Consider the following 15,040-nt stretch of genomic DNA (forward strand, 5'->3'; position numbering starts at 1 on the left):
ATGATTTTATTTTATCATTCCAGTAGCATTTTGATGCATAATACACCCCCATGTTACAGATGAGGAAACTGAAGCCAAGAAAATTTGCCCTCTATCACTTTCCCTTTTACTATACCACCCTTCCAACAGAGAAGGTGCAGTTGACATACTTTTGGATTTTTCTGACAGCTGAAGGATATTAATGCTACCCAATTAATAACAAAAGGCTTTTATTGCTCTGTCTTATTATATGGTAGTGTATATTTATTAAACTGCAGATGAGCAAAAAAAGAAAATCCCCTAATATCATAACCAACCAAAGATAAACAGTGTTCACATTTAGTTATGCAGCTCTCTCCCAAGATTTGTATGACACCGTACTTTTTTTCATAAATAATTTTTATTTTTGCAAAAATTTGATGTTCTTTGTAACTTCCACAGTATGTCAAAAATATCTTTCCAGGTTCTTACATATTTGTGTATTACATCATATTTGATTGTTGCTCTCAACTAAAGAGCTATATCACAATGTGCTTAGCCAGTTCCCTTGTTGGAGGCTTGCACTGGTGACCATCCTTGTAACTAGATCTCATCATATTTATGATTTCAGTGCTTTTTATGTGCCAGGCACAGATCTATTAACTACCGATTCATCCTCCAAGTAACCAGGACAAACCTTTTCTCTCTTAGTACTTTTTTGATCACTAATGACGTTGAACTTCTTGTTTGTTTACGATCATTAGTATTTCTTCTTTAGTGATTTTCCTATTTATGTCTGTTACCCATTTTTTTCTGCTGGGATATTCATTCTCTACTGATTTTTAAAAGCTGCTTATGTCAGCAATATTGCTGTACCTGTTAGAGATTTTTCTCCAGCTTGTTTTGTTTTTGGTTTTTGTTTCTGATGTTTTCTGACTGTTAGAGACATTCTCCTCGGTTTGTTTTCTTTTGATTTTGTTTCTGGTGTTTTTTGAACTGTAGAAATTTATACAATGAGGAATATCCATATTTATCTTGATAATTTCCACTGTTGGTATGATGTGTAAAAAGGTTTTCCCTCACTCTCAGATTATATGTTTCCACATATATTTTCTCTGTCATTAAGGTTTCACATTGAAATCTTGAATCCATATGAAATTTATTTTGACATGTGGTATAAAACAGGGACCTTCCCCCCACTAATTTGAAATGCTAACTTTAACAAGTAGTAAATTTTAGAATATACCTGACAGTTTTTGACTTCCCATTCAATTCCTTAGATATGCCTATCTTTCATTCCTTATATTGCTGTTTTAATTATTGCAGTTTTAGAAAATTTGTGAATATATCTAAAAGATCGTTATTTCTTTTCAAAAATTGTTTGCTATTTTAAATAAAGTATAGAATCATTTTATCAAGTTGATTGGGAAGGCATTGCTTTTAAAGAATAATTGTCAGTGAACCAATAGCTTCAAAGTCCTCTAAATGTTTTCTCTTTAACTAAATTTTCTTTCTTTTCCTCAGAAAAGAGTTTTGGGGTGCCTGGGTGGCTCAGTTGGTTAAGCGACTGCCTTCGGCTCAGGTCATGATCCTGGAGTCCCGGGATCGAGTCCCTCATCAGGCTCCCTGCTCGGCGGGGAGTCTGCTTCTCCCTCTGACCATCCCCCCTCTCATGCTGTCTCTCTCGTTCTCTCTCTCAAATAAATAAATAAAATCTTTTAAAAAAAAAAAGAAAACAGTTTTAAGGTTTTATTCTTATATGGCCTACACATTTCCTGATTATTCCTAGAGATTTTCTGTTTTTCATTGCTATTACGAATGGGATTTTTTAAATTACATTTTCTAACTGGTCAATTTGTACTCTTTGGTCTTTAAAATTTGATTCTATCTACAGGTAAAAGAAGGAATGAACTAATAAATATATGTATATGTTAGTCCTATTTGCAAATAAGTGGTCTTATATATTTAGACACATAACCTGGCCCAACTGTACAGAGGGACTGTATGAAATAAACATGCATGGGAGACAAGAGGCTACCGTGTCATTGCTTTGATTGCTTTTTTGCCACTCCCTGACTCAAGAGGTCTGAAATATGCCCTATAATTTTGGAAAGAGGGTAAAATGTTCAGAAATAGGCATTAATAAGTGCTTTGCAAATAATTTCATTTATCTGAACTTCTAATTCCCAGTGCTAAATCAGAGTAGGCATATATCATGTTCTTAGCTAAAAACTATAACTACTTTCTTCTTGCAGATTTCAGAGACAACTGTCTGAACCCTGCCACCCCTTCCCTCCTCAGTCGGGAGTTCCTGGAGATAATCGCCCCAATTACCACCGGCAAATGTCAGAACCGATTGTCCCTGCAGCTCCCCCGCCCCCTCAGGGATTCAAACAAGAATACCATGATCCACTCTATGAACATGGGGTCCCAGGCATGCCAGGCCCCCCGGCACATGGGTTCCAGTCACCAATGGGAATCAAGCAGGAGCCCCGGGATTACTGCGTTGATTCAGGTTAGCACAAAGTCATGCCATTTCTTCCTTCATTCTCTCATTGATCTGTCTGGTTGTTATTGTCTTCTGTGTGCAGGGCTTTAGGGAATAGTTTTATAAAAAATCACCCTCAAAGAACTTAGGAGCTACTAAAGCCGACTTGTTTATTCATAACTAAATACAAAACAAAACAGAAAAGCCATCCAGTGGGAGGAAGTGCAGTAGTTATTCAAAAGTGGTGGGGAGCACACCTCTGAGTCCAAGCCTAAAGATCCAATCGTGGCGATGCCCTTTTTAAGACCTATTATCTAAGGGTCACTGGACCTAGGAAATATCATTTCTGCATTTTAGTCCTTGCCCCTAGCTTTACGGCTTTCCTTTTGAATAGGGTAGACTCACAAACTCCCAATATGAGCATAAGGAAGAGAGTCTACACGTAGAATGGGATTCTTTCTATTCTTGAAATGAATGGTATTCTGAGAAATCATCTGGTACGTCATGACTATATGGGGTGCTGGGTACACCATGGAAAAGGCTGTCTTGTTGATTGCCTCATGGGATTCACTGCCCTATTGCATTCCTTTTCTGGGCAAGGAGGCTGCTGGTGTCCTTCAGAGGCTGCTGATGTACACGGGGAGAGGTAACATGTTAGGGCACCCTTGTCTGGTTGTGGGTTACCTCTTGTCTAGAAACATAAGCATATCAAGAAGTTTAAGCTGTGCTTGGGGGTTCCCCCCTCCTCTGCCACCACCACACACACTCATTCACGAACTACGTATCTTATAGGCCAGGCATATTAAATGAGATCATTAGGGGTAAGAAGAGTTGGAATTCTGCATTTGGCACATTTAGAAACTGTTTCCTCCTCTTCTTTTCCTCTTCTTTCAGAAATTACTTAAACTTTCTCACTCTTTTCTTGCAGTTGGTGCTAAAGGAATTTGAGGGTGGTGGGTAGGTTTTCAGCCTTTTCCATGGCAGTTTTTCTTGAAGACCCTGGGGAAGGGTGGGGCAGTATGTATTTGAATGACTTTTGCAAATAGGCTATATAGTTTGCTCTTGGCCTTCTGGGAGATAATACATAGATTGCTCAATTCAGGCAGAAATGGATTATGGGAAAGGCTGGGAGGTAGACAGAAGGGAGACATCTGTTGCTTTATGATAAAAAAAATTACCAAGCGTATAGGTATTGATAGCTTGTAAAATTCTCACTGGCATTCCTCCTAAAAGCTTTGATGTATTTTTCTCAGGAACAGGCATGACCAGCAATATTTTTCCTTGGGGATTGACATTTTAATCCGTCCTGAAGAGTTTTTTCACCCCACCCCACCCCACCCCACCCCACCCTACCCCACCCCACCCCACCCCACCCCACTTAAAGCAAGACACTCAGCAGATGTTACCATATCTGTAATTCATGTGTCCCGCATGGGCACAACTCAACCTACCAGCTTTCCTCTCAGTGGACACCTGGATAACCTGATGCTTGAAAAAGAGCTCACTTGAGTTCGGGTTTCATTCCAACACTTCCAACATGGGGAAACGTCCTTGCAAATGGCCTTGCCCTCGCTCCTAACCTCAAATCCCCTAACCTCTTTGGCCTAAAAAGCACCCTCATCCATTGGCACAGAATTGGATGTGACCACCAGCTGTAAAGGGGAGCAAATTGGGAAAGATCTAAAGCACCCCTCATCCCACTCTAACCCCCAAAGCCCCTGAGTCAGTAGAGACAGAAGGCCAAGCTCGGCCTTTTGAAAGCCAGTTTCTTTTTATACCATTAACTCTCTCCCCAGATTTGGTGTTAACTAATTTCTAAAATGAACAAGTTATAAGAATGAAGCATCATTTTTTCCTTCTCGTTCTCTTGATCAGGAGCCAAGAGTCCTACTTTCAAATGGTGGGTGATGGTGTTGCCCATGTTGCCAGTTAGGGTGGCACCTCTCTCCCAGGTCAAGACCAGAAAGACATGACCTGGGAGCAGGAGAAGGTCTAGGGGCTTCACTACGGGGCTGCAGTTCAAGAGATGTGCTGACTCACGTACAGAAGCTACTGACAGAGTATGTGTCTGTTTCTCTTTCAGAAGTGCCTAACTGCCAGTCGTCCTATATCAGAGGGGGGTATTTCTCCAGCAGCCATGAAGGTAAGTAACTTTTAAAAAAAGATAATATTCAAGCAAACTTAAAATTTCTCAGCTTCCAGGCTAAGATTTGGGATCATAGATAGGTTAAACCTTTCTTAAGTCATGAAAATGAGAGCTAATTGATGGTAACCTTCAGTTATTTTGAGGCACACTCCTGAATGCAGTGAGGGCCACCATCATTTTCAATAGTAATGGCTCTCACTTTTCAGAGGTCACAGGATAATATGAAGAAAAAATAAACCAATCTGGTTCCCCCATTTCCATCCAGGGAGGTGTATGTAGCTGTTTATAACATTATCAGCCTGAACTAGAACTTGGGAACTGTGTGAATACTTGAGATGGTACGTTTAGGACTTCTTCTCTGAACACTGAAACGGGGAAGGGATTTTTTTCTTACAACATTTTTCCCAGAAGTACATCTTGTTTTTTGTCCTAAAGATTTATTTATTTATTTATTTATTTGACAGAGAGAAACACAGCAAGAGAGGGAACACAAGCAGGGGGAGTGGGAGAGGGAGTAGCAGGCTTCCTGCTGAGCAGGGAGCCCGATGCGGGGCTCGATCCCAGGACCCTGGGATCATGACCCGAGCCGAAGGCAGACGCCTAACGACTGAGTTGCTTTTTGTCCTATACATCTGTCCTTAAATACCCAGGGCAGTGTGATTCCCCAAACCCATGGCATCAGCTTCACCTGGGATCTGTTGGAAATGTAGGTTCTCGGGACCCACCCCACACTGCTGACTCAGAGGCTCCAGGGGCCCAGCACTCTGGGTTGTGACACGCCTTCCAGGGGGTCCTGATGCACGCTCAGTTTTGAGAACTGCTCTAGCATGGAGAGTCGCAGCTTTGGTTGCACGTTAGAATCAGCTGGGAGCTTTTAAAACTTTTGGTGTCCGGGCTTCACCCAGAACAAGTAAATCAGAAATTCTGGGGTGGGGCTTAGGCATTAGTCCTTTTTCAAGGTCCCCAGGTGATTCCAGTGTGTATCCAAGGAGGATTGAAAAGCTCATAAAACAGTACTAGGAAGCATCTGCTCGTTTTTTAAGTGATTGGTTCACAAGCGTGATTTCTATGGGTAGCTGCTTCCCGCTGACCTGGTAAGAGGGGACACCCAATGGGGTTGCACTGGGTGCCTGAGAATATTCTGAATGTGTGTCCAGCCCTGGGAAGGAAGAGCTGTCTACCGGACCTCTGACTGTGATCGATCGGCACAGCTGTGTGGGGCTCTCTTCCAGGTTCCCGAATGTTTCTGCGGCAGCAACTGATGTCTGCAGCAGGCAAACTGGGAGGGAGTGGGGGAAGAGAGGGAGGAAAACATTGTGCATAATTACAACATTTAGAAAGGAGCATGCTCTTACAGGAAATATTTTTAGTAAAGCATTGGACTGCTTACAACACACAGAATATCTGGCGAGTTTGTGTGTTTCCCCCCTACTCTTTCCCATTCCTCTCCCTGACCACCCCCCATGCATCGGAGAAGCTAGTTTCAGAGAGACCTGCATTCTTAATGACTCTAAATTACCATGATGTGGCTTCTCCTTCCTTCTTCTATAGGCTTCACCACGGATGCCAGTTAGTGAGACAAGTGTTTCTGATTGGCATCTGCGATTACTAAGATAGCCATCCTGCCTTAGTGCTCGTTCACCTGGAATCTCTGCGCGGCGGGTAAATCTTTCCTCTCCACTGGGCTCCTCAAACAGGTCCTTCCTTCCTGCCACCTTGAGTGGTGGGATGGCTGTGGCCACAACTGCTGTACTGCTGGGGCAACTTCAACTGACTTAATTTCACTTAAGCCAACAGCATCTTGCAGATGTTTTAGAGGACCTCGTGGGGCAGTGACGAGAAACCGCAGATACACTGAAACGACACTCATGGGCAGGCCCTCATCTGATTGGTTTGAAAACCAAACCTAGAATTTCATTGAGATTTACATTTTTTTTCCTGTATACTGTGAATGTATTATCCTTACCTAGAGGAAGAACAGGAAGAAGAGCACTAAAAATAACATGGCAAGTTTGACAGATGTGTAAACTTTGAAGGAGTTTACTTATAATGACTTCATAATGAGGCAATTAAAACATCACTGGAGTGTCAAAATCCAAATGGAAAGTCAGGAAATTTATAGCTTCCTGGAAGCCAAGGCAAAAAAAAAAAAAAGAGGAAGGAGGGAAGAAAAGGAAGGAAGGAAGGAAGGAAGGAAGAAAAAAGGGATTATGTAATTCTTGTTGATAATATAAAGTACAACAATTTGTCATAAGAGTCAGTTTCCTAGTACCAGACTGGAAAATAAATTTATCATAGGAGTCACTGAAACCCTGACTTAAAAGCTAGCATTGTATTCTTAAATCTTTTTTTAATGGAGAATCTTTCATATTTATTCAAATATTTGTTGAGCACTTATTATGTACGAGGTGATATGAGGATACTAAGATATTCAGGACATGGTCCTTATCCTCAAGGAATTTAGAATCCATAACGGAGACTATATAAGATAAAGCTCTCACATTATCCGATTAATTTCTTTTTTGGGGGAGGGGGAGAGGGAGAGAGAGAATCTTCAGGTCCAGTCTCACAACCCTGACCTGAGCCAAAATCAAGAGTTGGACGCTTAACCGACTGAGCCACCCAGGCACCCCTACAATTCATTTCTTAATAGTACTTATCACAGTGTACAATTACTATCTTAATTTTTTTAACATTCATTTATTTTATACTTATGTGCCAGGAACTACTCTTGACATGGAGGTATAAAGATAAACAGATCAGTGTAACAGAATATATGTTAATAACTCATAATATTCTCACACAACTAATTCTCATACAATGAGCATCTTCCGCTGTCTGCAAATGAGGAAGCTGGAGCACAGAGGTCACACAGCCCATCCAGGTCCATCATTCTGGCTCCATGGCCCACACTCTATAATGCTCCACAGTACCCTGAGGCTCAGTTTTCTTTCCCTGCTTTATTATTATATCTCCTCCCGTTGGGGTACAAGCTCCATGAGAGCAAGAACCGAGTCTCTATTCTTCTTGTTATCCACCCTCTTCTAGTGCCTGGCATAAATATTTATTGGATTAAATAATAAATAAATGTCAATAAAATATACTTCCTTTGATATCGTGAAGCAAACAGAGAAATAGTGCTTGGGGCTGAGAAAACAAAAATGCATAATACAAACCTCAAGATAATCTCAGTTTCTTCCAAGTTGGGCAGTGCTTTCCCAGTCCCAGGCCTTTTAAACATGGCACTGGTCCTGCCAAGAAGAACTTGATCTTGGCCAATTGTGAAGAAAGAACAGCCGTTTATTTCTTGGCGTCTTTACCCGTGGACTTTTCAAGTGCTAGCAAATCCCTCTCAGAATCTCAGGCTAGTCCTTCACTGCAGCGCAGCCTCGCGGCCTGTCCCCGCCGCACCCCAGGCACACGCACACACCCCTGTAGTCCCCAGCCAGGTGGATGGAGCAGGGCACTGGGCTGAGCACACGGGAGCTGCCGGGGCTCTCTGCCGAGGAGTGTGCTGGAAGAGGAGCAGGCTCGACCACAGGGAGGGATAGGGTCCCCATCAAGCCTATTAACTGACTTTGATTTGAACCGCTGATCTTGTCAGGGTCCCTGGTGACATGACTGGGTGGTCAGCGCGGAGTGCACATTAAGGGTGTGTGGATTGAGAGTGCCGGCCGTCCTTCCTTCTCCTTTTTTTTTTTTTAAGATTTTATTTATTTATTTGTCAGAGAGAGACAGCGAGAGAGGGAACACAAGCAGGGGGAGTGGGAGAGGGAGAAGCAGGCTTCCCGCGGAGCAGGGAGCCCGATGCGGGACTCGATCCCAGGACACTGGGATCATGACCTGAGCCGAAGGCAGACGCTTAACGACTGAGCCACCCAGGCGCCCCCTTCATCCTTCCTTCTCCTTGACCCCTTTCACTTTTTGCCCTCTTTTCCTTTCATTTCCACTTACATGTGTTGAGCCCATCAGTTCCCCTTTTTTGACCTCTGTTTTGTTGTCTCTATAATGAATACATTTTTATTGCTAGAAAGTCTCTTCAGATTTCTTCCATTATGTCTGGTGATAATACTTGCAGCTTGCTTTTAAACTTACCGCTGCTCACAACCCTCCACAGGCCCAAGTCTTTCCTCATTTTGGCAGCATCGTCTGCCCTCCACGCTCTTTCATAATTGAATGAGGTACACGGGCAGCCTCGACAAGTCCTGAGAAAGGTTGAAATTAATATTTGCTAAAAGGAAAATGGCAAGACTAAGTACAGATCAACCAAATCCTCCCGGCTAGGCTAACTGAAATAGATGAGGTGTCTTCTCAGATATAAAAGCTTAGTCACAGCAACACTGACCTATACAGACCTCCTAACAAGATGTGAAGGAACTTACTGGTGACTCAGCACTTCCCTGCACTCTTAGCTTGAATAGCAGGAATCGACGCTTCTCTGACTGAGACATCAGAACACGAACACCTAAGTCCTTTTGAAGCCCCCCAAATTCAGTCTGGCATACATATGGCAATTAGTAGGGCTTAGGACCTGAAATAGTAGAATTCCATTTTAGTCCTTAAAGCCGGAGTTTTAGTAGAATACAGATAGAATTTGTTAAGCAACATGGTCTTTCTTTTTGAATTTTCCTTCAGGTTTTTCATATGAAAAAGATCCCCGGTTGTACTTTGACGACACTTGTGTTGTTCCTGAGAGACTGGAAGGTGAGTAGCCCCTCCAGTTTGTTGCTGAGCCAGAATGGCACAGGTATCGGAACGCCTCAGTCTTGCGAACGCCAGGTTGGCATTAACAACTCCGTCATGCCCAGATTGTCCAAGAAACCTAAGACTAAAGTATTGCATGTATATCCTCGTCCCAAATAGGCAAAGTCAAACAAGAACCCACCATGTATCGGGAGGGGCCTCCTTACCAGAGGCGAGGTTCTCTTCAGCTGTGGCAGTTCCTGGTTACCCTGCTTGATGACCCAGCCAATGCCCACTTCATTGCCTGGACGGGCCGTGGCATGGAGTTTAAGCTGATAGAGCCTGAGGAGGTAAGCACTGGTGCTGGGCTTGGAGGATATTTGATTGGGTGATGATGATGATGATGATGTCTGCTCTTGTTTAGTTCTCCACTGAGGCTTTTTACTGTGTTAAGTTTGCTCTTCCTTCTCATTCAAATTCTGGCCTGGCCAATGGGCTTGGCAGTTCTCTTCCTAGTAATAGGACAATTTACAATTTGGGAACAGGCAGAGTTCTCCACTGTAGAAAACACAAAAAGTATTAGTAACACGTCTGCAAAATCAGAAGAGTGAGGCCATGAAGACATGCATCCACATAGCATCTGTTTTCCATCTTGGAAAGTCTTTTTCAAGTGTTGTTTCAGTGATACCAACTTGTTTTGGTGTGGGTCCTCGTATGTCACAGGCTATATTTGAGGCTACATGAACATATTGTATGACATTTTGGTAATATCAGACGCAACCACCCCACCATATATTTCAAATGGCTCTGCCCTAGAGCGAGAAAATGATCAGAAATGGGTCAATCTTATGAGCCTAGATTTTTCTTGTGTATTATGTGGCATCACAATAGTTGAGAGGTAGCCCAAACCTTCATTATTTTAATAGAAAAAGAAACACCACCAGAACTATAGACAGAAAGGCCTACAGACAGCACCAGTACCATTTCTTCAATGGGGAGAATCTACAGAACCCCTTTCCTGAATATCACATAGCAAAGTAAATTAAATCATGTTCTCAGTTAGGCATATTCCAAAGGGGTTGATTTTAAATTTCTGTTTGATTTAGACTCTAGAGAGATTATAAATGGGAAAAAAAAAATGCCCTGAAAATCTGATGTAGGCTTCTTTTGGTAGCGTATACCTAGGTATTATATGCTAAACCAGCAGAGCAAAAGGTATCTTTGGGTTGGGTGTAAATGAAATGGGAACAGTCCCCTTGGAAGGCATTTGAGCAAGAAGGGCAGTTTTAGATGTTCAGTTAACTCCGGGGCTCACTTCAGCCCACCAAGGGTATCAGTTGGCCCGGGGGGTTAACAGCAGGAAGTAGCCACTTGGCACTTGATTTGGAAGAAGAAAATGGTCTGAAAGTTAAAATGAGAAAAGGAGACTATGTGGATTGGAAAGTCTAAAGAATCCTGGCTGGTAGGAGGGTAAGGAAGGCTTCACTAAAGGCAGTTATAAAAGAAGGATCTGTGGTGTTCCCTGTCTTGTATCCTTCATAAAAATGAAAGTGTGTCAACTTCTCCTATCATCAGCCGTTTCCGTTAAGACTGAGTCTCCCTTCAAAGCCAGAGTTTGGTACGCCTGTGTTTCTCGAAGTTTTCTCCTGGGGCAAGTCAGGTGGAAATGGCGCCATGCTCGAGAGCCATCCCCCCCACCTTCTTGGCCTGGCTGGTAGGCGGCTTGAAGAAAGCGTGTTGCCTGGACCCACTGAGGCTTGCTGCAAGCACATCTGTCATGGGGGCAGTCCTTATTGATTTATCTCATTTCACAAACAGGAGCTTTTATTACTTTATTGCCACTGCCTCGGGCCTAAGCAGAGCCTGCGCTGTTGCAGGTAAACCTGGTTATGACCCTCTGTAAAGCTGTTATTGAATCTTCTGCTCTCCTACCAGCAGGAAAGACAATGATGAACAGGTGGTAAAGGGCGCCTGCTTTCGTACTTCATAGAGAAACTAATATTAATCCAAAATGCTCATAAATGCCAAGTAGCCAAGTCACACGAGACGCCTGTGGTGGCCTTGCACCTCCCTCGGCTGACGGGACCGCTTCGTTCCTGCAGGAAGTACTTCTTTCCACCCCACCTTGAAATCCCCCAGCGCTCCACGAGCTCTGAGTGTTCGGTTCTCTGACGTTCCAGAACCGCTTCTGTTCCGTGTGCGCACTTTGGCCGCAGGACATGCAGCGTGCAGCGTTGGTTGAGCTCTTTCCCTACTGGTTGTATAACTTTGCCGTCCCCACTCTTTGTTAAAGTCAGGATGATACCAACTCCTCGAGAAAGCTGGAAGACGTTGTCATGGGGGGAGCTTGAAGGGTGAAGCGGAGGAGGAAGCTGTTTGGGACGTAATTGTAGGCAGCTGTGTGGCTGAGTAGTGCACTCTGGGTAATTATCCATAATATCCATTACACTGTGCATGGAAATTGTGGTTTTAGAACTGCGTTTTGGCAGGCCCCCTAATCAAATGTCTTTTGATAGTCATCCAGCTTAGCACCCTCTCAATTATGACTGACTCGGCTTTAATCTGGAGCCATTTTAACTGTGAATCTGCATTAATGAATATTTTGGGGGGTAGGGTTGTTTGTTGAACATGTGGCAGATAACTGATGCCATGGGGAGGTTTAAAAGGATGGGCTGCGAGAAAGAGCTGCTCCCCGTGCTGTGGCTTGCTCTCTCTTGAAAAGGGAGGGAAAAAAAATGTGAGGTGTTTTTTTTTTTTAACTCTTTCTCGGCCTCTGTCCTCAAGATGCGTGTGATCGAAGTAATGAATGGGAAAATGAAAGAAAGAGCTGCTAACAAGCTCTTGCCTGCTCCCCTCCCCCCAGAAGTAGGGCAGCCCTCATTTCCAGCAGCTTACGGTTGTGCCGCATCATGCATTACTGCAGGAGGAGCAGCTCTGGGGAAGGCTACTGAATCACAGGGCCCCGGCCCAAGAGGATGAGTCAGTAACTATGGCTACCAGAACTGCTTGGAAGTCGGTGCATGTACAGAACCTCGCTCCAGTAAGCCATTGCCTATGCAAGTGACGGCAAAGAGAGGTCAAGGCTGAAGTCGAAGAATATTCCAGAATTGATTTCCACCACTGAATCCAGTAAGGCGATGAGGCCAGGCTTCCTTTCGGGTGCCCTGCATCACTTGCGGGCTCACAGCAGTTCAAGGACAGCTTCGTAGTGTCATTTCTTTGGAACAGGGTGGAAGGACATGTATTGGTTGAGCAGGTCTCCCTTGCACCGCTGTTTCTGTTGGTTTAAAATGTTTATCTTCTCTAACCAAGGGATGGATTTTTGGTGAATTGTGCCTTTTTGGCTATTTCGAAGAGACACTGGAATGGGTGCAGTATGGAGAAAGGAGAGCCAGGGACATCATGCGTGCCATACGGGGCCCAGGGCAAACGAATGGAAACTTCGCTTTCACACGGTCTGTTGCAAGGCAGAGAGGAATCATGCCTATTGAATTATTCTAATGTAATTAGGACAGACGCATTCTTCCTTGCTTATCAGATCATTTCTGGTATTTTTAAAGGTCATTTTAGAATCCTGATTTCAGAAGATGTTGCTTTCATTCTGCCCAGATGCTTTAAGGAAGTATTTTAAGTGAAATGCTTTTTCATGATCCGCTTTTCCCATTTGCAGTCTCCCTACTACCCATTCCATGTGTAACATCTGTTTTTTTAAAGCTGAAAGGAATATAGTTATTTTGTGTGTGTTTTTTTTAAGTTTCCAAAAGTGACCTCAAATATTCAAAACATGACCCCTGGTTTCCATACATTTAAAGACCTCTGAGGAGACTCCCATTTCTAGAGTTACTCTTCTCCTACACGGACGGTCGTCCTTACAAGTAGGATTTGGATGTTGAGATACTTGAGAACAGAAATTGCTTGGCTGTCCTGACAATTGGGTAAAGTCCACTAGGAAGTTTTCTTGCTATAAGGCTTCTTTGCCCAAAGCTCCAATTACATCTCCCCATCACTGCACCTCAGGTGGACTGGGTTGGATATAATGCACTTCAGAACTGTTTGGGAAGCCCTGTTAATTTTTCATTAAGTGGATAATGGTGCTGCATGTTTTAATGTCCATTCTGCAAGTCTGCTGGGAGCAGGGGATTGGATGGCAGTGGGCTGGAATGATCTGGTTCCCCCTTACTCCATGAGCTGCAGTAAGTAAACAGCTCCCAGCCCCTCGCCAATCTTATTAGAATTGAACTTTTGCTCTGCTGGCCCATTAGCAACTCACTAGTGTGTTCCTAATGTTTCAGGAATGACCATTCTAATTATTCCTTATTGACTGCTACAGAAACCATAGCACTTAATGGCAACATGTTAATGGTCTATGGGTATTGGTCAATAATTCATATGTGGAGAAACAGTAGAGAGCCTGCTTCCTCTGGGACATTAGCCAAGCCCTCTGCAATCTTAAAGTGCTAGGATTCTTCCACCTCTGGATCTCACCTCTCTTAGCGGTTGTGACTGAATCATCACCTTTGTTGAATGTTGGGTCTTGAGGGAATTAAGTATTTTTGCTTCCAGGTCAGGGAAGTGGACCATTGACCAAAGCAGTCAAATCACAGAGCTGGCGCTCCTGGGATTGGGAGAATACCACTAGGCCCAGGGAATGAGTTTGCATTGCTCTCTACTTTCCTGTCTCTTTAGGTTGCTCGGCGTTGGGGCATCCAAAAGAACCGGCCAGCCATGAACTATGACAAGCTCAGCCGTTCTCTACGCTATTACTACGAAAAGGGCATCATGCAGAAGGTGAGCCATTATAAGAAGCACCTAGACCACTCTGACCACTTTCAAAGAAAATGTCAAGGGCTTCTGTAATGTGACTGTTTATAATGGCTAGGAGAAAATGTTAGCCTTGTAAGTGATTCTGTGGTAGGAAAAAATCTTGGGAGAACAAACTTAAGAGTCAAATGAGATATAAAGGATACTTTAATGCTCTTGGGAAAACGAACACCAGAGGTTGCACGTGGAACACACTATAGGAAAATTAGGCTCCCTGGTTTTACTTAAACTGCCTCTAATTACAGAAATGTCCAGAAACACAGGCCAACAATTACATCCATAAAGGAGTACATGAAGGAATCAACCTGAAGGCCTCCGCTGCCATAAGAGCTGAGTTGAAGTCTTTAGCTGTCAAAACACCCAGACCTCTAAATATCTTGGTTAAAGACTCTCAATAGCATTAGAGGAGTCAGGAAATCCTATTTCTCTTTCAGAACTTACAGAAAAAACTGGAACGCAAGTTAAAAAAAAACCCAAGGTTTGTAAAATGGCAGCAGAATCACCTAGTACCAGCTCGCTCTTTGCAAAATAAAGGATAAGGCGTATTTTGAGGAAACTGGCACAAAATCTGAAAACCCCGTGGATAGGCAGAAGTTGGGAATGGTTAATCACTGGTTCATCTTTCTTAAGCCACCATATTTTATGCCGTACTGTTACCCAGATTCTAACATTTACACATTTAGGCAGTCTGTGTGGTGGGTGGCCAATAAGATGCACTTGGCAGAAGCATATGGCCATTGCCGCTGAGAACTTGTCTATGCCGAAGCCAGGCTGATCTTTCTCATAGGCAGGTGGTAATGTGACCCCATATTCCTCTCACCATCTGAAAAATTATTAAACAGCTTGCCACGGTCCTCTGGATAAAGAAGAAAGGTGAAGATAAAGATAAAGTCTTACGGACTTCCTAGTGCTTCATACAGACCGTAAGGCTATTCCCAGTCTGG

The 15,040-nt window shown here is 43.4% G+C and overlaps 1 protein-coding gene across 2 annotated transcripts in view; it reads left to right on the forward strand.

The window, feature by feature from the left end:
* Positions 1-15,040, forward strand: part of ETV5 (ETS variant transcription factor 5) — a 58,938-nt gene that overhangs the window by 38,779 nt on the left and 5,119 nt on the right. For both annotated transcript variants that reach the window (XM_036066659.2, XM_036066660.2), the window contains exons 8-12: positions 2,214-2,473; positions 4,530-4,589; positions 9,228-9,296; positions 9,456-9,625; positions 13,962-14,063. In XM_036066659.2, coding sequence (XP_035922552.1) covers positions 2,214-2,473; positions 4,530-4,589; positions 9,228-9,296; positions 9,456-9,625; positions 13,962-14,063 — 661 coding nt within the window. The remainder of the gene's footprint in view (positions 1-2,213; positions 2,474-4,529; positions 4,590-9,227; positions 9,297-9,455; positions 9,626-13,961; positions 14,064-15,040) is intronic.

Source organism: Halichoerus grypus, chromosome 1 (genome assembly GCF_964656455.1).
Source record: "Halichoerus grypus chromosome 1, mHalGry1.hap1.1, whole genome shotgun sequence".
Classification (NCBI taxonomy): Eukaryota; Metazoa; Chordata; class Mammalia; order Carnivora; family Phocidae; genus Halichoerus; species Halichoerus grypus.